The sequence below is a fragment of the Notothenia rossii genome (assembly GCF_949606895.1).
Source record: "Notothenia rossii genome assembly, chromosome: 2".
In the NCBI taxonomy this organism is placed as follows: domain Eukaryota; kingdom Metazoa; phylum Chordata; class Actinopteri; order Perciformes; family Nototheniidae; genus Notothenia; species Notothenia rossii.
This window is the reverse complement of record NC_136904.1, coordinates 93,109,980-93,134,880: the sequence shown is the minus strand read 5'-3', so window position 1 is coordinate 93,134,880 and position 24,901 is coordinate 93,109,980. Positions and strand designations below refer to the sequence as shown.

The 24,901-nt window shown below is 39.2% G+C and overlaps 1 protein-coding gene across 2 annotated transcripts in view; it reads left to right on the top strand.

Moving 5' to 3' along the window:
• Positions 1-1,184: 1,184 nt before the first annotated feature.
• kdm6a (lysine (K)-specific demethylase 6A) overlaps positions 1,185-24,901 on the top strand; it is a 59,460-nt gene continuing 35,743 nt past the window's right edge. Inside the window, exons 1-5 of one of the 2 annotated variants that reach the window (XM_079663606.1) lie at positions 1,185-1,793; positions 1,942-2,005; positions 5,898-6,006; positions 7,672-7,721; positions 12,041-12,099. In XM_079663606.1, the coding sequence (XP_079519732.1) occupies positions 1,660-1,793; positions 1,942-2,005; positions 5,898-6,006; positions 7,672-7,721; positions 12,041-12,099 (416 nt within the window). In that variant the 5' untranslated portion in view covers positions 1,185-1,659. The remainder of the gene's footprint in view (positions 1,794-1,941; positions 2,006-5,897; positions 6,007-7,671; positions 7,722-12,040; positions 12,100-24,901) is intronic. The other variant, XM_079663605.1, reaches the window with a different exon arrangement.

The following is a 24,901-nucleotide window of genomic DNA, read 5'->3' as shown; positions in this document are numbered from 1 at the left end:
TACATGGAACGTTTGAAACTGACTACTCTTCCCTAACTGATTCTTTATGTTATTTTACTTTTTTACATTTAAAAAAAACTGAATTAGAACACAGATCTTCTATAGTCAGCCATGACTAACATGTATCTCGACCCTGTCATGTTTTGTTGCAAGTACATGCAACAACATCTCTCTCTCTATCTCTCTATCTATCTATCTATCTATCTATCTATCTATCTATCTATCTATCTATCTATCTATCTATCTATCTATCTACACTGAACAAAAATATAAACGCAACACTTTTGTTTTTGCTCCTATTTTTCATGAGATGAACTCAAAGAGCTAAAACATTTTCTATATACACAAAATAACAATTTCTCTCAAATATAAGATGCTGATTAGACAGCATGATTATTGCACAGGTGTGCCTTAGGCTGGCCACAATAAAAGCCACTCTGAAACATGCATTTTTGCTTTATTGGGGGGGTCTGGGGGGTCTGAAAACCAGTCAGTATCTGGTGTGAGGGTTAGGGTTAGGGTAATGTTGTGAATCGAGTGGCCTGTGTTCATCGTCCATAACATACGCCTGCCCATACCATAACCCCAGCACCACCATGGGCCACTCGATTCACAACATTACCCTAAACCTAACCCTAACCCTACCCCTCACACCAGATACTGACTGGTTTTCGGACCCCCCCAGACCCCCCCAATAAAGCAAAAATGCACGTTTCAGAGTGGCCTTTTATTGTGGCCAGCCTAAGGCACACCTGTGCAATAATCATGCTGTCTAATCAGCATTTTGATATGCCACACCTGTGAGGTGGGATGGATGATCTCGGCAAAGGAGAAGTGCTCACTATCACAGATTTGTTCAAATTTGTGAACAATATTTGAGAGAAATTATTATTTTGTGTATGTAGAAAATGTTTTAGATCTTTGAGTTCATCTCAGGAAAAATGGGAGCAAAAACAAAAGTGTTGCGTTTATATTTTTGTTCAGTCTATCTATCTATCTATCTATCTATCTATCTATCTATCTATCTATCCATCTATCTAGTATTTATGCAACGTTGCCACAAACATAGTTGACAGCAAAGTCAAACATGACATATATTTTAACCAATGGGTAGCCTTAAAACACTGTTACGTAATCATAATACAGCGTGAGGAACCAATCACCGGTTGGAAGGCGGGTCTTAGAGAAGCCCATTTCGATGTGTGTGTGCGCGTGTTCGCAGGCGTGCTCGCAACACACAAACTGGGGAAGACGGTCACATGACTGCACACGCCGGCTGCTGATTGGCTCAGACGCGCAGAGGGCGTGTCGTACGGTGGCGGCGTGCGTTTGCCTATGTGACACAATTACAACAACTTTGAGCCGATGGTTTGGGGGAAGTTTACGATATTACCAAGTAAACACTCCCTCCTGAAAACCCAACATTACACCAACTTCATGCATACAAAGGCACTGGAATACACGCCGTGTTTTGAAGTACAATGAGGAGTGTGGAAGGTAACTTGAAGGGATCATTTCCTTGAGGATTTGGACAAGAATTGGGCAAGAATTTAGTCGCTAACGCCCCGATTTGAGTCCTGGATATCCGTGCACAACCTCTCGTTGTTAGCGCATTCTCTTGGAGTTTCTCGGTGTGGTCGATATTCCCATTTCTTCCCCATGAAATCGTGTGCTGCTGCTGCTCGGAGCCTTGCTGGTAATGACGAGGAGAAAATGGCGTCGGGAACAGATATCGAAGAGGACTTTCCGAAGCTCACAGCGCAGGAGAAACAGAGCTTGCACGGCACTGACAGGTTAGATGTTGCAAAAATGTGAACTCTACAACCAGTTTGATTTGTGCATTGTGTATTTTTCTGCACACAGTTTGCAACAACAAGTATAAATGCACCCTGGAAGTAGTAATACGGAACCGCCTGTGTGTTGTCTGTCCTCTACTTGCAGTTCACTGTTTGGATTTCATAGGCTTCAAGAAGATGGCGCCAGAACGAAGGCCTTGCTGTTAAAGGTATGCAATAGAATAGGAACAAAGATGCATAAGATTCAGAGGTTTTTATTGTCATATGCACAGTAGCTACAGTGTAGTTATGCCAATGGAAAGCTTAAGTCCCAGGCTCCTGCAACAACGCTAAATAGATATACTTTATTCATACCAAATTGGTGATGTTGTCACAGCAGCAGTGTTGTCAAGCAATACACCAGAGTTACAATATTTCCAAGGAGAGATTAGGATACAAATATAATACAAATGAACATTGACAGCAAATGTTTAAATATTCACAGTAGAAAAGACATTTATCACAATAGTATGTCAATAATACAGAATATAAAGGAAATACTGAATCCGTTTGAAAACAATTTCACTAAGCACCAGCAGTGTTTACTACAATAACACAGACATTGGGTAAAATATACATAACAATTGTATAGTACTACATAAATATGTATAAGACATAAAACACATTTAAGATGAATGCATATCTCACCAGAAATAAGTAGCACAGACCCCTAAATGCAGCATAAATGTCCCAACTTTGAAGCAGTATAGCAGCTTTCAGTTTTGGAAATAAGCATGATTTACACTGCTGCTAGGTACATCATTAAACAACCACAGTGCATTTTAAATCAGTGGTGTCATAGGTTTCTTGGTGAAGGATTGGTCTGCAACATGATTTTGTGAGTGTGTACTTTCAGCACATGCAAGCCTACTATCCACATCATAACATACAACCTAACATATCTGTTTGTTGGATCTTTCTCCTAACATTGCATGGCACACAATAAAACGTCCACAGTGTATTTATTCAATGATGGCAATAATAAAGGGGTCTAAATATTACAATTTTAGCATGATGTGACCTCCACCCTGCTTAAAATCAGTGGTTGAGAGAGAATAGGTGCCCATTCTACGTGATGGCATTTAACGGACTATTGTAAACGTGTTTGTTAAAGCATAATGTTGTTATTATTCACACAATGAAAAGCAGGGTTGCACATCACTTGCACATTAGTCTATTAAATGTATGGCAATGTTGTTTTATTTGTTTTATGTCATATAAATCATGTTGCAAGGGTTTGGGACGTAAGCTTTTCATTGCTGTATACACTATAGCTGTGCATATGATAATTCAGCCTTTTGAATCTTAAATGTGTGTAGAAAACATGTGTGGGCTAAACAAATTGGATTCATTAGTAGGGGAGGTTTACACATGTAACACCTTGCCACCTGACTGTTATACGTGATTTGCAACCTTATAATAATGAGCCCTAGGTAAAGGGTGAATGCACACTTCTTTAATTAGTGGAGGAAAGACATTACAATTGGCAGAAATGTTGGTATCCCACTTAAACAATCCGTTTCCTCCTCGATACACTGGGTTAGCATGTAGCAGCTAACTTCCCAGCGGTGTCTCATTACTCCTGTCGCAAATATAGCGACTATGTCACCACTTAGCTGACACTTACAAGCGGGTAACAAGTCCCTTTTTACATGGTTTAAAAAATAAGTACTGCTTGACTTGCCCCCAGATAGCGGTGACGTGAAGAAAAAAGACCTAGCTAATGTTTGCTAGCTAGTTAGCAGCGGTGGCTAAGCTAATCTTCATTCGCATAGAACCATATGACGTAGAATGCGTTCAGGGTTCGTAACAATGGCGATCGATTTATTAAACGCGATTTAACTATATGCAAAGTGTCCGGTTCCCACAGAGCAGCCGTGTGTATTTCAGCCCATGTTAGCATGCCTGTGTTTGGTGTGTGTCTGCAACATGTGGCTCCTGGGTTTCTTCCTGAAGGGTTACCTGGTTGTTTTGTTAGGGTGTACTTTCAGATTAGGCTCAGACATGCACTCAGTAAATGCCATTTTTGTGTCAGTCCTTTGTACCTTGAAGCACATGCAGTCCTACTATCCACATCATAACATACACATGTATAATATCTCATGGATTTTTCTTCTAAAAGTGTGTGTATGATGCTGTGTTAAATAGAGCCATGCACTCAGTTAATGCCATTTGTATGTCTATCCTTCATACTTTGCTCGATACCTGAACAGCCAATACAGGCCTATTATTATTTACATCATACAACAGTACAATTATTAATTCTAATTGTGTTATAGTCTTTCCTTGTAATAAGAAGAAGGCATACTTGATCAATTCCTTAGGGGAAATTCAGTAACAGAGCATGTATAGGGCGGCTTCACATTAAATAAGGATCACTGTGTTGGAATACATTCATATTAACACCAAGTTCCCTTTACGCCCTCTCTTTATACTCTCTCATTGTAATATGAGGAAGAGAGAATATTAGTTCAGCATTAGTTATTATTTCATCTCATACAGAGTTAATGGACAAAAATAAATAAAGGAAATGATACGCCGTATGTAAACGTAGGAAAGTGTGTCTTAGTCCTATGTCTGTCAGTCTGTCTGCCGCTTATTCCGCATTCCAGTTGATCCATCGGCCTTGTGCTTTTGGTGCACCTTTGTTATCATATGTTAAATTACCTCTTATGGTCGCAATGTATTGATTGTTTATGCTGTCATGTGCCCCTGGTCTTGCTCCTTGCTCATCTCAGGGTTCTTACAGTCATTAAAAACCTGGAAAAGTTATGGGAAACAATATTTTCCCCAGTGTTTTGGAAAAGTCACGGAAATGTAACTAAAGTTGCATAAAATATAATTTATATTTTATCTAATCGCCGAAACAGTAATACTATAATGATAATAGATACTGTATGGTGTAGTAATGAAACGTATAATGGCTTTTAACTGACGAGGTGTTTTGCTGGTGAGAGATTTTAGTTAGTAGCTTTAGAAGCTAGTAAGCCTATTGGATTTGTTTTGGATAGGCTCAACATGTTTCAGACCTTATTTTCCTGTTCCATATTAAAATAAACCATTTTCAGTGGTACCGCTGAGACACAGTCATTTGTTTGGTCATGGAAAATTAGGTAAAGGTCCTGGAAAATCATTGGTGAAAAAGTGTATGAACCCTGCCCTCTAAACCGGCTGCTAGTGATCAACAACTGCTTAAGTTGCAAACACATTTCTGGCAATCAGCTTGGCTATAAACCAGCCTGGCTATAAACCAGCCTAACAGTCTTTCTCAGGCCTAATTTGGCAATTTTCGTAGCTAAAAAAAACAACATTTCCGTCTAATTTATCTCCTGATGAATTCCCTTCGTGGTGTCCAATGATCCACTAAAGTTAGGAACGATACAGGATGACAAAAGACCTTGTTTTGTTAACCTCGACACCATCTTGACAGTAAGGGACAATCGATTGTGATTAAAGTCTTCGAAGTTTGGATGGGAAAGGGAGACACACTTGCTGGAAATCTTAATTTTACTGCAACCCTGATGTGGTCTTTTTTTTTTTTGGAGGTTGGCTTGTTTTTGCTGCATCACACTCTCTGCAGTATGCTCTGCTCGGCCTGAGCTAACCCCTGTGTGCACAAAGCCAGCCCGACCAAAATGTGTGTAATAATGCATGCTGTGTATTTGATGCATGCATGGGGAAGCGGTATTTGTTTGAATGTTTCATGCTGTAGCCTTCCCATGAAGCTTGAATGTTTTTATGTGGTTGGTTCTTTATTTTAGTGATTGCAAAGTCGAGGTGATAAGCTGGAGGTGACACACACACACACACACACACACACACACACACACACACACACACACACACACACACACACACACACACACACACACACACACTGTTCCTCTTCAGTGGCTGCATTATGGGCTATCTGAGTAATTTGTTTAGCCGTTGATAAAACACTGACTGACAGATCATGTATCTGGGATTATGCAAAACATTCTTGGAAGGCTTGGAAAGGAACCAATTGTTAGTATATCAGTCGCACCCCTTAACGCATCACTCTTATTGCTCTCTCTCCAGGCTGTTAGCTGCTATGATGCCCTCATCCTGAAAGCAGAGGGCAAAGTGGACCCGGACATTTTCTGTCAGCTGGGCCACTTCAACCTGCTGCTGGAGGACTATCAGAAAGGTGAGAGTCTCCATGTGTAAACCTCCCTCCTCTTGTTTCTTTACACCCCACACTTTATTCCTAAATCTCCACCTCGGGATCAATTTATTATTTCATGATGTCTTTATTTGGCTTGTTTTGCATTTGATCTTGTTTTATTGATACTGCATTCTTAGAAATTGGCAACCATTGTGATATTGTATCCGTTTTACTGTGTTGCACTGTTGGAGGATTCTGTGACCTAAGATTTTAGTTGTCATAACTACACTGTGTACAAATGTCAATAACAGCCTTGAATCTTGAATGAATCCCATTTAGTGCCCGTTATATGTGGCAACAACTTTTAACATGTAAAAAATGTTCAAGACCCAAACTCCAGCCCGAAATACGTACATCAAGTATTTGTTGCATTGGTGATATTTAGGTTATAAGTAGGGATGTCCCGATCACCTTTTTTTGCTCCCGATCCGATTCCGATCATTTGATTTTGACAATTTGCCGATACCGATTTTTCCCGATCCGATCTTTATGCAATGCATTAAGAGAAAAAAAAGAAAAAAAGCATTCAAGTTGTCCCTTAAGGTTATTTTTTTATTTAAATTGGATATTCTATCCAACATGGATATAGCTTCTTTCTTTCACAGCAGCATTGGATCAGTTCAGTTGTGCAGCATTGGATCAAAAACAAAATAAAGCTTATCAGTACTCGTTAGCTTACTGCTACAATTAGACACTGCGCCCACTCTGTTGCCAGATTTGAGAGAAATAAGCAGGTCTATGAAGACAAGCCCCAAAGAAGCAACACATACATGATGTTCTGTCATTTGAAACCAAAACTAAGGCCTCAGGATGACTTTAAGACTTGAACATGGTCATTTTTGTTTTGTAACATTGAATACAAAATTTAAAAAAAAGTATTTAGAAAAAAAAAGAAATACCGATCCCCGATTTTTTTTTGTCCCGATCTTTTGAAAATCACGTGATCGGCTCCGATCCCCGATCACGTGATCGGATCGGGACATCTCTAGTTATAACAGTCGGAACAGGAACCAGATAACGCTGCACTGGAACTGAGAGTCAGGCTTTGGTTCAGTTGCTCGTCCTGTTATGATTAAGCCAACGTTTAATCATATCTTAATACCTACCCGTATGTTCAGTTTGGCAACCAGAACTGATGCCTGGTTGCCACCCTTTTTAAAAGTTAGTGGAGGCGTGTGGTGCAGTGGGTTGAGCGTTGGTGTTCGTCACAGGTTCAAACCCCACTGCAGTCAGCATGTCGTTGTGTCCCTGAGACACTTCACCCCAAACTGCTCCTGTGGGGTTTGCCCACAGTATTGAGTATGGAAGTCGCTTTGAATAAAAGCGTCTAACAAGTGACATGTGATGTGATGTAGTGTTGAGACCTGTGTGATTCTAAAGTGTCTTTGTAACCCCAGCGAGATCAGGGAGCACTTTATGGAAACTAACAGGGATCCAAATGAAGAATAGAGTTAATAGTTGCTTGATAGTTTTTCACGAGGTGTAAGATATAGCTTGACAGTCGTTATTTTGATGAACACTGCTAAAAAACCTGCCGTCAAAGGATTCCTTCTGGTTAGATATTATGCCCTTGATCTTTTAATGTTGTAACTAACTTTTCATTAACTTGTGTTTCTCTCCTTTTTCTGTATCTCACCTTTTCCTCAGCATTATCTGCATACCAGAGGTACTTCAGCTTACAGTCGGACTACTGGAAGGTGAGTTTTCACAAGTCTACAAACAACATTGAATATTACTGGCACTGTTTGTTGGGAAGCCACTATTATTTTCAATCATCAAAACTGTCATGTGTGTACTCTGCTGTTTGTTGGATTTCACGTAAACACAAACCATGGCAGTTTTCACTTAAAAAGCTTGAGCCATCGGCTGAAAGCCATCGTAACCTGAGTCAACATTTTGGTTTAAAAACAAGTTATCTGTCTGAGAAAGTTATCTATCTGATGTCGGACATCGTTTTATTGAAATCACAGACACCAACACTTGCTATTCATCCCGGTGATGGTCGGTTGACCTGCAGCCATCTTCACTTATTGTTATATGGTTTAGTCCAATCAAGGGAAACACAAGGTTAGATGTTGTTCAGTGAATAAGTCGGACAGTTTAGCTATGAAAAACCACATGTTAAAGGTTCTGCCGCAGAGCCCTTTTCAATGCACCCATTGTGCATGTAAACATCTTCAGACACTCGATATACAGAAGTCATTAAATGGTTGGACTGTACATTGAATGCAGACAAAGTGGACTCTATTCAAACGTGTTGCTCGGGAATGGAAAGAGTGGAGGAGGTCTCTTGAATGTTTGAAGGATGTCAGTCAACAGCTTATCAGGATAGAAAGCAGTTGAGGCTGTAATCGGCTCCTTGGGAGAAGTTGAAGGTGAGCTGATGTTAGCTTGAAATAGTTGTCGTCGATACGGCAGAACCCTCAGGTCATCCAAGAGGCTGGAGAAAACCCCAGTGAGGCCTTTCGCTCCCGGTTAGAGCGTTCATGGCACTCCTGCAGAAAAAGACCAGGCTACTAAAACCCACTCTGTCTGATCATTTGAGACGGACTGTTGCTTTAGTGGTTGGCATGGTTTCAGTGTCTGAGCGTTGATTTAAAGCTACCGTTTCAGCTGAGCTCCTGTAGGGTTATCGGTCACACTTCTGTCATCTGATAGCAGGTTCAAGACCTGTGTGTGTTTACGATGCCGTAAATGGGGCAGTAAAGTTAGCCACGGTACAGCCGCTGCAGCCATATCCGTAGTATAATGGATTTAACGCTTTGTCTGAGCAATAACATACAATCATCTGGTTGCCAGTGGCTGTATGTATGCAGTTGGAGCTTTTTTTAAAGGAGTAATGAGCATCTTGTGAACATCGTTACATCATCATTAATTTATGGGGTGATGCAGAACTTAATGAAAGGTAACATTAAAGTCAGTCGGACTCATGTTGGTGCTTTGTTTGTTGAAGTTAGCCACAGCGTTGTGCCTCACTGTAATGCCCCATTTAACTTTTTATTGAATTGTGACCAACATATATTTGGTTTGTCATATCTTCCAAAATGTTATTAATTGATCAATTAATAATAATGATATTTATATAGCACTTTTCATACAGCACGTGCAGCTCAAAGTGCTTTACAACATGGCGACACATCACAAGTAAAAAATAAACAACAAGAAATTCCCCTCAGATTATTTGTTAAGAACTTTAAAAGAAACATGCAGCTAAATATAACATTTAACAGGTTAAGAGACACAATAATGATTTCTCTCGGAAAGATAAGCCACAAGACAACTGTTTGGTGTTTTATATTGTTGCATCGATTCAAACTGAACATATAGTATGGAAGCCCATTTCCGCCACTTGAAAAAAATTAAATCCCCATGAAAAGTCATAATTATGAGATAAAAAAGTCGAAATAATGAGATAAGAAGTCATAATTATGAGATAAGAAGTGTGCATGCGCTGCAGTGGCGCTGTCTTCAAAGGTCCCCTCATCACCTTGCTGCTCTCCACCATGCAAACGGCATCTAGTCCTCAATAAGGTGTAACTACTCTGGTCTTGAAAGAACATTACAGTACGCATCGAACCGATGTCCACAATCACGTTTATTCTCTTCTTTGCACAATCATGAAACACCGTGAAAACGTGTTTGCCTAGTAGACCAGCAGAAGAATTACGTTATCACATCGTTGACACTTTTACCGCACACAAACACAATATAAACATCCGGGGCAAGAGGTCACATGACTTCCGGAAAGACAACTCTTATCATTTTTACAAAATAAAACAAAGTTCAAGCATACATTAAACACTCTTCAAAAAGGACAAAACAATAATAAGGGACCTTTGAGCGCCAGCTACATACGGTAACTATTACAGGTGACTTTTGTTAGATGTTACATATAGCCTATATAGCAGCTAAACAACAATGCAGTTCATAGCTTTGACATGACCTGTTATGAACTATAATATTGCCTATAGTTTTGTGGTAACGTTCACGGGTTAGAGTCTTAGGCTTACAACTCACAGCAGCGGTATGCCTACTGTACACTATTGTCATTAGTGGCGTGAACGTTACCACAAAACTATAGGCATATATATTATAGTTCATAACAGGTCATGTCAAAGCTATGAACTGCATTGTTGTAGTTTAGCTGCAATATAGGCTATATGTAACATCTAACATTTACAAAAGTCACCTGTAATAGTTACACCTTATTATAGTTACACCTTATTTAGGACTAGATGCCGTTTGCATGGTGGAGAGCAGCAAGGTGATGAAGGGACCTTTGAAGACAGCGCCACTGCAGCGCATGCGCACTTCTTATCTCATAATTATGACTTTTTATCTCATTATTATGACTTTCATGGGGATTTTATTTTTTTCAAGTGGCGAAAATGGGCTTCCATAATATAGTTACGTACAACAGAAATAAAAAGCAAATAGTAATAAAAACGTCATCATTCTAATAAAGGTTAAACAATACATATGAAGTTATGGTTTTGGTTGGCCCTGATACCGTACACACCTTCAGTTAACTCAGCTACACAGCATTTAGCTTAGCTGCATCTTATATTGGGCCTATTTCAATGTTTTCGTATCATATGCAAACATATTTTCCTCAGTTTAAATGGCCCACAGTTCCTGCTCACGGCCTGGAGTTAAATGGTCCGATCAGCTGTGATGTGATGGCGTCCAGCTTGTCCTCTGTATGATCTCAGTGTGGATGAATAGGCTCGCTTTAGTTTGATGTTTCCCTGTTTGGAGTGGCCATTAGGCAGAGGTGCTGAGAGCTGGATGGGATCGGACCTGACAGCTCTTCAGTGTTACAGGTTTCTACAGAGCAGAGAGGGTGTGGGGGCCAACCCTCGCTGGATAATGATGCTGTTTCTGGAGCAGTAGTGACGTAGAGTAGCCTGACTTGATGGGGTTGACCAAATAAGGCTCTAAGTGGGCTCCTAACGGGAAAGATGGGTCAACATAATTATGTTTATCATGGAATAGAGTGCTGCAGAAATGAGTCGTTTTACCACTTCTAGATCTTCTCAAAGTCATTCAATGTGTTGTTGTTAGCCTGAAATAAGGTCTGTGGTTAACACAAGCGGAAGAGATTTTATTCTACGACCTAAAATATGTCTGTAAATACCCCACTGGTGAATTTAAAAACAGCGGTTGCTAACAAGTGTCTAAATGAGACGACTAAATGTCATCACGCCCAACATTAGCCGCCTTTAGCTTAGCGGTGGTGACGTGAAGTCATGTGACCGTGCTGTAGTTCCTTTATAGCCCAACATTAGCCTCCTTTAGCTTAGCGGTGGTGACGTGAAGTCATGTGACCGTGCTGTAGTTCCTTTATAACCAAACATTAGCCTCCTTTAGCTTAGCGGTGGTGACGTGAAGTCATGTGACCGTGCTGTAGTTCCTTTATAGCCCAACATTAGCCACCTTTAGCTTAGCGGTGGTGACGTGAAGTCATGTGACCGTGCTGTAGTTCCTTTATAGCCCAACATTAGCCTCCTTTAGCTTAGCGGTGGTGACGTGAAGTCATGTGACCGTGCTGTAGTTCCTTTATAGCCCAACATTAGCCACCTTTAACTTAGCGGTGGTGACGTGAAGTCATGTGACCGTGCTGTAGTTCCTTTATAGCCCAACATTAGCCACCTTTAGCTTAGCGGTGGTGACGTGAAGTCATGTGACCGTGCTGTAGTTCCTTTATAGCCCAACATTAGCCACCTTTAGCTTAGCGGTGGTGACGTGAAGTCATGTGACCGTGCTGTAGTTCCTTTATAGCCCAACATTAGCCTCCTTTAGCTTAGCGGTGGTGACGTGAAGTCATGTGACCGTGCTGTAGTTCCTTTATAGCCTTGATTGTTATTCATTATATCTTGTTCAAATCAATATCTTGTGATATGTTTGTCATACTGTCAACTCCTCACCGCTTTTTTAGTTAACTTTTGATTTTACAGGTGTTGAAGAAGTCTAATATTGCTTTTTGTAACAATTTTCTATCACTCTTTTTTTTCAGAATGCTGCCTTTTTATATGGCCTTGGCATGGTTTACTTCCATTTCAACGCATTTCAGTGGTAAGTGCTTTTAAAAGACAGACTTGTTTTCATTGCATGCATCGCATCTGCCAATTTTATGCTTTTCCTTGGTGTTTTAAAAACTGGGTGGTTAATCAAAGCTTGTGTCTCTCTTTATGACATTTTGTTTTGTGCAAATGTTTGATTTCTAACCTGGAGTTTGGTGAGAACATTGGCATCATCATTTCATCTGTGGGTTTGGGTACGAGCATGAGATCAATAGTTTAGCTTAGTTGAGCACAGTGTAAATATGTATAAATGCTTCTTTTAGGTGCTTTTAATGACTTGAAAGCTGTCATAGTTTGAGTTTTTGTTTCATTTATATATCAATATATATATATATATATCAATATATATATATATATATATATATATATACATATATATATATATATATATATATCAATATATATATATATATATATATATATATATATATATATATATATATATATATATATATATATATATATATATATATATATATATATATATATATATATATATATATGTGGTGGTAAACTAGCTCATGGTACGTGAGGCAGTTTTCAAATGTTCAGCTCTGTGCACATTGCGTAGCGAGCACCAATGCACATGATCAGACTTGATCAGATTTGAAGCAGAGCTAGAACCGGCAAGCTAAATAATTAAAGTAATGTCAGACTTCTCAAGGGATTCATGTGAAGGATATGATATTAAAAATGGGTTTTATGACCGGCCTGATGTCAGTCTGTACTTGAAAAGAAAGCTGAATTAATGAATCCTGGCTCTCTACTCTCAATGATTGTGTTTTTATTCTGTGCAACATTTGGATTCCTCATAACCTTAATTGCCGCTGCGTTCCTTTCCAGTGAGCCAGCGTCCTCTGTTTTTCCTACTGCTTAGAGTTGATGTGTTATGAAGTGCGGAGGCTTGGGCATCCATTGCACAATAAATGGTTGCAAAACAGCAGCAAGAAAATACGTGTTGTATGGCCGTAGTTATCGTGTTTTGGTAAACATCTGAGTGTCCTCAGGTGAGCCCTCGAACCAAACGAAAAGCAATAAAAGAGGCTCCATATGTCACGCTGTGTTTCGGCATTATCTCTCCACAATGAAACAGCTATTTGGTTTATGTTCTCAGTTTAAGCAAAGCATTGAAAGCTTCAATAGCATGTTGTTATTATGACCTACCTTCAGCCATTATCTTCATTCTCAATGATCCGCCGATTGATTTCTAGATTCGTAGTTTGGTCTGTAAAACATAGGAATGAAAGGGAAACATGTCGTCCATCCAAGGTGATATCTTTAAAGCAACAGCATGTACTCATTTGACCTTTTGAAGATCACGTTGATGCCACGCTGGATTTTAAACTTGTAAACGGGAGAATGTTAGTCTGTTAGTCTCACTGTGTCCCCTAAGCGCTGGTTCTTACACTTGTGTTGGTTAGCAAGTCGTACAATCTCCTAGTAGAGGCTTCCTTTGTTTGGGGTGAGAATGGATCACATGTTCTGGATAGTTTCCCCCCCTTACATCCTTTAGCTGCTCTGTTCCAACCATCCGCGAATAATAGAGTTTCCTGATGAACAGATTTACTTGTGTGTAGCGCTGCACGATTAATCGAACAAAGATCGTGATCTCAATTCAGACACCTATGCGGTCTCATTTCTAAATTACGGCGATCCTATGACGTCATGCTGATTTTAAAATTATTTTAAAATGTTTTATTATTTTGCTTCTGAATAATACCAACTTGCAATGTCAATCATACTTAAACGTTATAAAGCAAATATACTCTATACATTTAACATTAAAGTACCACGATCGCATGCAAATGGTAGTGTTCTGTCTGTCTCTCCTACTCTCATGCAGTGTTAACGCTGCAGCCACTAGTGTTGCCAGTTTTTGCGGCAGGAATAAGCAACCAGGTCTATAAAAACAAGCGCAAAAGAACATGAGCACTTTAAACCTATATATATATATATATATATATATATATATATATATATATATCTACAAGCTCACAACCGCAACAACCATTATTACTTACTACCAAGCAACTTTACAGAAAGATAAGCCCAATGTGGCTTATAATAAGTATACCTGGCAACACTCACTAACTGCAGCACGTGAGGGCAGGAGCCGGCAGTATGTTTACAGAAGCGTTAGCATTAGCACTGATTAGCAAAGAGTGACGAGAGCGACTAGTAGTACAAGGAAAACAGAAATGAGTGACGAGGAGGTCGAGGACAATGTTTTTGCTACAAGAAACTGAGACTTGGATTTAAGTCAAGCACTTTGATGTTGATGGTGTCGGTCTAAAGCCACAGTAGTTGGCTCCAGGTGCCACATTTTGAATGTAGTAATGTTTGTTCAGTATTCAGCAACTACAGACTAAAGACAAAGTTATGTTTTTGTTACAAGAGAGACAAATGTTGTCTGTTTAAATTCATTGTACTCACGTGACGTCTAAGAGTAAGAGTGCAATAGATATTTTCATTGAAACGATGAGAATCGTGTGAGAATCGTGATCTCAATTCTTATGGAGGAAAATCGTGATTCACATTTGAGCAAGAATCGTGCAGCACTACTTGTGTGTGCTAAAGTAACGCTAAACACAATCTGCAACAGCCGTTAGCTCAGTTAGCTGTTCGCTATTTAGAATCGAAGATAGATAGAATAGAATTGGGAGGGATGAACCCTCTTTAATGGTCACACATGCAGAGTAGTAATGTACACAGCACACACAGTGAAATGTGTTCTCTGCTTTTAACCCATCCTAGTACCAGGAGTCTAGTACTAGGAGCAGTGGGCAGCTATTGCACAGCGCCCGGGGAGCAATGGGAGTGGGCGGTGGGAGGGGGGTGTCCGGTGCCTTGCTCAAGGGCACCACGGCAGGGCAGGAGGTGAACTGGGATCCCTCCAAGTAGCAGTCCACACTCCATATTTTAGGTCTGGTCGGGGACTTGAACCGGCGACCCTCCGGCTCACAGTCCAAGCCCCTACTGACTGAGCCACTGCCGGATTTGAGATGTTTACATTTTGAATTGTTTATTTCTAGTCTTTTCATTTCTCTAATGTACGATGCCTTGTGTTTTTATGCTGTCGCAACGCAGACATTTCTCAAATTGGGATCAATAAAGTACATTTGATCTTAGCTCAGCTCAGTTAGCTTTTAGCTTCTTTAGCTGTGCTGCTAGCACTGGAAGCTAGAATCACCAGAGCGTGGACATGTTAATAGCACTAGTAAGGAAAGGGGGGATTGCTGGTGTGGAACAGCATCAGTTTCGTGCCAGAAACAGAGGCAGGCAGCTAACCCAATATTAGCTTTGTTTCTGTGTCTTACATTGTTGCACTTGCTTGGTGTCTAGCTGTGTTAGACATGATGGTGAATGGCTTTTTGTGATGTTCCATAGGTGATGTAATCATAACAAAAGCATGTGTTACACTTAAGCCAGTGCTTCTCAAAGTGTAGTCCGCGGACCACTGGTGGCCTGTGAGCGCCCCCTAGTGGTCCGTGAGTATATTGGTAAAATTTCACATTTGACATAAATAAATGCATATAAGTTTTCCGCCCTCTCGCAGGAATATCTCCGCAATGGAGCGAGCTTAAGTTTAACTTTCGATTGCATGATATAGCTCAGCGCAACACCTTCATCACACATGTTGCCACTTGTTTGTACCACTTTCAGGCGATTTGTAATCTGTTCTAGAAAAACGATGTGTTTTTGGATATTTGTGGAGTTAGGTGGTCCGAGAGTGTTTTTTTATTGGTTAAGTGGTCCTTGGTATGAAAAAGTTTGAGAAACACTGACTTAAGCTGTTTTATTTGATGACAGTGATGTATTGCAGTGTGGAAAAGTAGTGGCGCTAAACCACAAATATACCAAGTGTTGCATCATGTCGCTTCACTTTAACATATCATACAACAGACCAAACATTTTACAAGCAAAATCACATACATTATTAATTGTTTAAAACAAATAGTGGTCAGATTCATCCATTAGTCCACTTATCGTTACAGATCAAACTGGATGTTGCTTGTTTGCTTGTGGGTGTACTCAGAAAAAAGGAAATAATTCAGTATTTCTGTTGTGTTATTGTCCAGATGGACCCTCTTTTTGACCCACAGTGGCTCAGGTCCTCGTGGGGGATTGTTCTGTCAAACGTCGGCTTTTAATCAAACAGATTTATTTTGGAAACACACCGTGTGCATTGCACCCAGTCTCCCTTTCCCACAGGGAGCAGAGAAACTCTCCAACAGCCTTTTTACTCGTAGCATTAGGAGCTACGATAGGCTAGATCAGGGGTTCCCAAAGTGAAACCCCGAGTGGGGGTCGCAAGATGATTACAAAATAAAAATGGAAAATTAAAAAAAAAAGAATTATAAAAAAAAATTGATTCATTTTTTTATTTGTATTATTATTAATAATAACGTTTGCATAGACATTTTTTTCTTTGACAATCCACTAGCGCAGCGTTTCTCAAACTTTTTTAAATTTTTTAATGAAATTGATTCAGGGGGTCGCCAGTCTCTGGCACTGTTATTTTGGGGGTCGCGGGCTGAACAGTTTGGGAACCCCTGGGCTAGATAATATTCACCAGGATCTTTCTATTACATTGTGTCTGTACAGAGTGACGGGTCAACATTTAATTACTCTGCCTCGAGACAGTCAGACACTCAACATTTTATTATTGAAGTCTGGCAGCTTAACAAGTCAGGGGGTCCGCGGGGTCTTAACAAGTATTACAAGTTGATAAATCAATTTAGCAAAAATAAAGGCTATTAAAAAGTATTAAAAGTCATTTTCCAAGGTATTACATTTTGTAGCTTGTTTTCAATAAGTATATAAACTGTCCAAAGAGGTTGTATTCTACAGTCTGCCTGAATGTAATCATTGCGTAGGTGTGTAGTGTGATTCTGTGTACTTTATTTATGGCATCCCGTTGGATTTGACGTGATCTGAACAGGACATCGCACGCTCACTGCTTGATAGCGCGAAGGTCTGTTTACGCCGGTTGTTAAACAACATCGTTATGGGGAAATGCAAGTCTGCGTCCAAATGGTTGGAAAATAAGGAGGAAGGACAATCAATACTGTATATAGTCAATGTGAGGTAAAGTGTGTCGCCAAGGTAACCGGTTAGAACTCAAAGTGGCGATGAGGTCTTAAAATGTATGGAAAGGGTCTTAAAAAAGGTCTTAAAATGAATTACATCTGACTTCAGGATTCCTGCATACTGTATACCCTGTAAGTGGACATTTTGCCTTTTTATTGTATTTAATTACTATTGAACTTGTTATTTTGGCACTTTGACATGTATTAAAGAGAAGAGAAGATAGGACTTTATTTATACCGAAGGAAATTGTTGTGCCAGAGTTACAAAAATACAATGAACACAGCAGCACAATAATACAACTGTACTTTAACAGTGCAGTGAAAAGAGCAATTAAATATCTACAGGAAACATAGACGGTCACATAATTAATGTGAAATACTCTACAGTGAAAAGCAGTAGTGGAAGATACATTATTATAGAACATTGTTAGCAATAATAATATTGCACATGTTTTATATCAAAGAGTGTTTTTGTAATGGTATTTAAATTGCACATAGTGTTGGTGTGGAAGCCAACGTTTTGCTCTTACTGTAGCTTGAACTCTTATCCAGCTTGAGATTTTGCGCATTTAAGACCCTACTGACTTATGACCAGAGAGTACACATACTTTGTTACTGCACTTAAGTACATGTTTCTGGTATCAGTACTTTACTCCACTACTTATTTTTCTGACGACTTTTTACTTTGACTTCTTAAATGTTGAACACAAATACCTGTACTTTCTACTTCTTACATTTTGAACACAAATACCTGAACTTTCTACTTCTCACATGTTGAACTCAAATACCTGTACTTTCTACTTCTTACATGTTGAACTCAAATACCTGTACTTTCTACTTCTTACATTTTGAACACAAATACCTGTACTTTCTACTTCTTACATGTTGAACACAAATACCTGTACTTTCTACTTCTTACATGTTGAACACAAATACCTGTACTTTCTACTTCTTACACGTTGAACTCAAATACCTGTACTTTCTACTTCTTACATGTTGAACTCAAATACCTGTACTTTCTACTTCTTACATGTTGAACTCAAATACCTGTACTTTCTACTTCTTACATGTTGAACACAAATACCTGTACTTTCTACTTCTTACATGTTGAACACAAATACCTGTACTTTCTACTTCTTACATGTTGAACTCAAATACCTGTACTTTCTACTTCTTACATGTTGAACTCAAATACCTGTACTTTCTACTTCTTACATGTTGAACTCAAATACCTGTACTTTCTACTTCTCACATGTTGAACACAAATACCTGTACTTTCTACTTCTTACATTTTGAACACAAATACCTGAACTTTCTACTTCTCACATGTTGAACTCAAATACCTGTACTTTCTACTTCTTACATGTTGAACTCAAATACCTGTACTTTCTACTTCTTACATTTTGAACACAAATACCTGTACTTTCTACTTCTTACATGTTGAACACAAATACCTGTACTTTCTACTTCTTACATGTTGAACACAAATACCTGTACTTTCTACTTCTTACACGTTGAACTCAAATACCTGTACTTTCTACTTCTTACATGTTGAACTCAAATACCTGTACTTTCTACTTCTTACATGTTGAACACAAATACCTGTACTTTCTACTTCTTACATGTTGAACTCAAATACCTGTACTTTCTACTTCTTACATGTTGAACTCAAATACCTGTACTTTCTACTTCTTACACGTTGAACTCAAATACCTGTACTTTCTACTTCTTACATGTTGAACTCAAATACCTGTACTTTCTACTTCTTACATGTTGAACACAAATACCTGTACTTTCTACTTCTCACATGTTGAACTCAAATACCTGTACTTTCTACTTCTTACATGTTGAACTCAAATACCTGTACTTTCTACTTCTCTCATTTTCCAAACAGGCTGGTTCCTTTAGTCTGAATGTGTGTTTGGTGGCGTGATCATTATTATTTAGAGTCATTGCGTGCCTATTGATTTGAACACGATCCGTGTATCCATCATTTCCTGGTCTTCTCTAAAGAAGAGGGACCAATGGAAACGTTGTCATGTTGCCGTTGGTCACCATGGAAACATTCATTAGCTAACAATGACATTATTGTTCTATTAATATAAAGGGAGGTCGGGTACTCTTTAAAACAGCTGCTAGTTATGGGTACTTTTTACTGAAGTACATTTCAAAGCCTCTTTACTTTGACTTGAGTAAAGAAGTTTAGTCAGTACTTCTACTTTCACCAGAGTATTTTTAAACACGAGTATCTGTACTTCTACTTGAGTAAAGGATGTGTGTACTTTTGCCATCTCGGCTTATTAGTTGTGATATATATTTAATTCCCCATTTAAGCAGTTTTCTTCCTGTGAATTGCACATGTAAAAAGCTAGTTCTGGTTCTGATTTGATCATCGTTGCACTTTTAGCTGCAGACAGCATTATATCGCTTTTATGAATTGTCCTTTTTTTGTTTTTGTTTGTGTTTTTAATTCGTATGTGTTAAATGCCTCTGTGTGTTAAAATGTCCTATATAAATAAACTAACTTTGAACCTTTAACCTTAAGGACAAGCTTGATATTTGGGCCAGTGTTAGCTATTAATATGAAACGCTTTAATACATAGGTATGACACCAGGAAGAATAGCTAATGCTTTATGCTAATGCTAATCATTGTTCAGGCATCCTAAAGCAGTGTTTTAAAAGTTAAAATTGTAACACTCAAGCGTCTGGATATTTTCTGCATCAAACCCATTTGTAACACTACCACATGTCTTGAGGACACACGGATATGTGTGCCAGTGTTTCTGGTCCGAGCGGTAACATTCACCATCTGACAGCTCTGCATTCCTCCGGGCCTCACAGTGACGTAATCCATCCATGAAAACCCAAAACGACACCCTCCCTTCCCCCATTAACACATTCCCTCGCCTCACAGACGGGGATACTCAAAACTTGGCAGGGGCAAAACACCGGAGGCCTACAAGGTCATGGACGAGAACAGCAGGAAAAAACTGAGGCGGAGTTTCAACGCAAGCCAAAAGAGGTGAAGGGCGGCGTCAGGAACTGGAGGATATCGGGATAGGCTGCATTAAAAAGAAAAGGGCTTGTGATAGTATTTATTAAATATTTATTTCATGGAGGAAATATCCAGACACTTGATGTTTTGGGAAACTGTATGTACTTAAAAACAACCTGCATTCGGATGCCTTAACAAGGATTTACATTAGCGATAGCATGAAGCATTAGCTATTCTTCCTTCTACATGCAATTCAAACATAATGCATTTTGTATTATAAGCTAGCTAACAAAGATTTTTGGCAGACAGGGTAAGATTTTACAGAAAGTGGTGCCGTTATGCTTGATGTTAGTCAAGGTGAGAATAGAGATCCAATTGTTAATCTTTTACTCATATTGTTTGCATATGGCACTGGTTTCTTTTAGTAGTTATTATTAAAATATTTAAAATCATAATATAGCATTGAATAGTAATGGTACGCAGTGTATTGCCAGTTTCTTTGCCAAAACACAAAGCTAGTTTCATAGTTAACATCCACCTAAAACAAGCTTTGCCCAGGACGATATTACTTTATAACAGAAGTGGGAAGTAGTGGAGTACAAATACTTTGTTACTGTACTTCAGTACATGTTTCTGGTATCAGTACTTTACTCCACTACTTATTTTTCTGATGACTTTTTACTTTGACTTCTTACATGTTGAACCCAAATACCTGTACTTTCTACTTCTTACATGTTGAACCCAAATACCTGTACTTTCTACTTCTTACATGTTGAACCCAAATACCTGTACTTTCTACTTGTTACATGTTGAACCCAAATACCTGTACTTTCTACTTCTTACATGTTGAACCCAAATACCTGTACTTTCTACTTCTTACATGTTGAACCCAAATACCTGTACTTTCTACTTCTTACATGTTGAACTCAAATACCTGTACTTTCTACTTCTTACATGTTGAACACAAATACCTGTACTTTCTACTTCTCACATGTTGAACTCAAATACCTGTACTTTCTACTTCTCACATGTTGAACTCAAATACCTGTACTTTCTACTTCTTACATGTTGAACTCAAATACCTGTACTTTCTACTTCTCACATGTTGAACTCAAATACCTGTACTTTCTACTTCTCACATGTTGAACTCAAATACCTGTACTTTCTACTTCTCACATGTTGAACTCAAATACCTGTACTTTCTACTTCTCACATGTTGAACTCAAATACCTGTACTTTCTACTTCTCACATGTTGAACTCAAATACCTGTACTTTCTACTTCTCACATGTTGAACTCAAATACCTGTACTTTCTACTTCTCACATGTTGAACTCAAATACCTGTACTTTCTACTTCTCACATGTTGAACTCAAATACCTGTACTTTCTACTTCTCACATGTTGAACTCAAATACCTGTACTTTCTACTTCTCACATGTTGAACTCAAATACCTGTACTTTCTACTTCTCACATGTTGAACTCAAATACCTGTACTTTCTACTTCTTACATGTTGAACTCAAATACCTGTACTTTCTACTTCTTACATGTTGAACTCAAATACCTGTACTTTCTACTTCTTACATGTTGAACACAAATACCTGTACTTTCTACTTCTTACATGTTGAACCCAAATACCTGTACTTTCTACTTCTTACATGTTGAACCCAAATACCTGTACTTTCTACTTGTTACATGTTGAACCCAAATACCTGTACTTTCTACTTCTCACATGTTGAACCCAAATACCTGTACTTTCTACTTCTTACATGTTGAACACAAATACCTGTACTTTCTACTTCTTACATGTTGAACTCAAATACCTGTACTTTCTACTTCTTACATGTTGAACTCAAATACCTGTACTTTCTACTTCTCACATGTTGAACACAAATACCTGTACTTTCTACTTCTTACATGTTGAACTCAAATACCTGTACTTTCTACTTCTTACATGTTGAACTCAAATACCTGTACTTTCTACTTCTTACATGTTGAACACAAATACCTGTACTTTCTACTTCTCACATGTTGAACTCAAATACCTGTACTTTCTACTTCTTACATGTTGAACTCAAATACCTGTACTTTCTACTTCTCTCATTTTCCAAACAGGCTGGTTCCTTTAGTCTGAATGTGTGTTTGGTGGCGTGATCATTATTATTTAGAGTCATTGCGTGCCTATTGATTTGAACACGATCCGTGTATCCATCATTTCCTGGTCTTCTCTAAAGAAGAGGGACCAATGAAAACGTTGTCATGTTGCCGTTGGTCACCATGGAAACGTTCATTAGCTAACAATGACATTATTGTTCTATTAATATAAAGGGAGGTCAGGTACTCTTTAAAACAGCTGCTAGTTATGGGTACTTTTTACTTAAAGTTCCCAAGACATGCTTTGCTGGTTATTACCCGTCCCCTTGTGTGTTATTATGAAGGTTTCTCCAACTCCAACCAGGAGCTCCAACAAGCCGTTTAGGACAGAGAGTGAATACACATACTATACAGAGATGCTGTTTGAGAAACCAATGTGAGTTTGGAACATTGAACAATGTAAATCTATTCTAGGAGACCTCAACAATGGAATTATGATCAGTAGAAATGGCCATGACATGGGACCTTTAAAGACATTTCAAAGCCTCTTTACTTTTACTTGAGTAAAGAAGTTTAGTCAGTACTTCTACTTTCACCAGAGTATTTTTAAACACGAGTATCTGTACTTCTACTTGAGTAAATGATGTGTGTACTTTTGCCCTCTCTGCTTTAGAAATATCCTGCAACATTTATGCCTTAAACCTAAACTAATTCACCACATTGCATCCTAATGGAGCTAAAGGGTGTTCTGCCTCTGCTGCCGCTGTTTAGCTGTCAGATGCCCTTCTCCGAGGAAGGAGTATTTCTCCGCTCATCGTTTGGCGACCGTACGCTGTGTGTCACAACCGATTCTGTCTAGCTGCGCTCTCTGAGCATTCACTATGGCTCCTGCCAGGGAAAGAGGGAGGGAGGGAGGGGGCAATGAGTTCAGTGCATGGAGAGGAGGGGGATATCCAGTCACTTCATACAGCAGAAAAGCTCCATGCTGACATGCTATTGTTGTCATAGCTGCACAATGAGTGGGTTTAATGTCCTCTCCGTAGACTGGTTTGATTTCAGGAGTTTATTGATACCGCGACAGCAGAGTTTCAGCTCTTATCTTGCACGTGCGTTCACATCAGAGAGCAGATACACTCTGCAGACGCTGCGTCATCCGTTTCAAACAGCCACCGTGAAGTCAGTCTAGGAGCTCAAATAACTTTCAAATATCAACTTTTTTTGTCACCGTTTCACCCGAACACACATTTTTACACTTTTCCAACAAGCTGTCCGAGGTAGACAGATTTTCTGGTTACTTTTTTTTGTGCAAACAACATTAAAAAAGTCACGTTAATTCTTGTTATCGACCAAACCGTTGGCTCTTATTTCAGTTAATGGTCTGTATGACGTTACTATTTATTTCAAAAATAATCGCCTGTATCTTTTTAACACAAAACAATGGGTTTTCGTCTATTTCCAAGACATCTAGTTGATATTTCCCATCATGTATAAAAGTATTTAAAATCCATCTCTTCAGTCCTATATCTATATACCTAGCACGCTCTCACATCAAAGAGAGAGAGAGAGAAACTCTGCGTCATTCATTTCCAACAACCACCATCAAATCAGTCGGGCTCAAATATCAACTTTTCTTTCAGTTTCACTTTAACGGACATTATAAAAGTTTTCATAAAAGTTATTAGAGATTGAAGAATGTACAACTTTTTCTCCATCAAAATGAACAAATGAGACATGAAATAACATCTACAGTTCAAGACGAAGCGAATGGAAGCGGTCCCAGCCTCGTAGCTTTGAACAGCTGTGATCGCAGGAAAATGCTGTTACAAAGATTTCTCAGTATATCTCCGGGACATTTCCCTGGCTTTCCCACCGTCACAATGGACAAACGAGACATGAAATAACATCAACAGATCAAGACGAAGCGAATGGAATTACCCCCGGAGTCTTAGCATGTGTAAATCGAGACGAAACATCTTTCTCTCCCCCGCGTGCTTGCGAAGGGGAGGGGCAGTTTACAAACACACGCAGCTGCTGCATGCAGCAATGCACACACAGGGAGGAGATGGCAGAGAGAACGCACTCCCCTGAAAACTCCCCTTGAATTCCTCCAGACTCAGAAAATGTAAAAGTTCACTTTTTGGAGATCCATAGAAAAAGGGTCGAGCGATATACTGAGCGTTAACGCAGTGAGCCACTGGACCTAAGTACTCAAACATGCTTACTTGTGCATCTTAGACACTCTGAATTCACTAAATGTACAACTTTTTCTCCATCAAAATGAACAAATGAGACATGAAATAACATCTACAGTTCAAGACGAAGCGAATGGAAGCGGTCCCAGCCTCGTAGCTTTGAACAGCTGTGATCGCAGGAAAATGCTGTTACAAAGATTTCTCAGTATATCTCCGGGACATTTCCCTGGCTTTCCCACCGTCACAATGGACAAACGAGACATGAAATAACATCAACAGATCAAGACGAAGCGAATGGAATTACCCCCGGAGTCTTAGCATGTGTAAATCGAGACGAAACATCTTTCTCTCCCCCGCGTGCTTGCGAAGGGGAGGGGCAGTTTACAAACACACGCAGCTGCTGCATGCAGCAACGCACACACA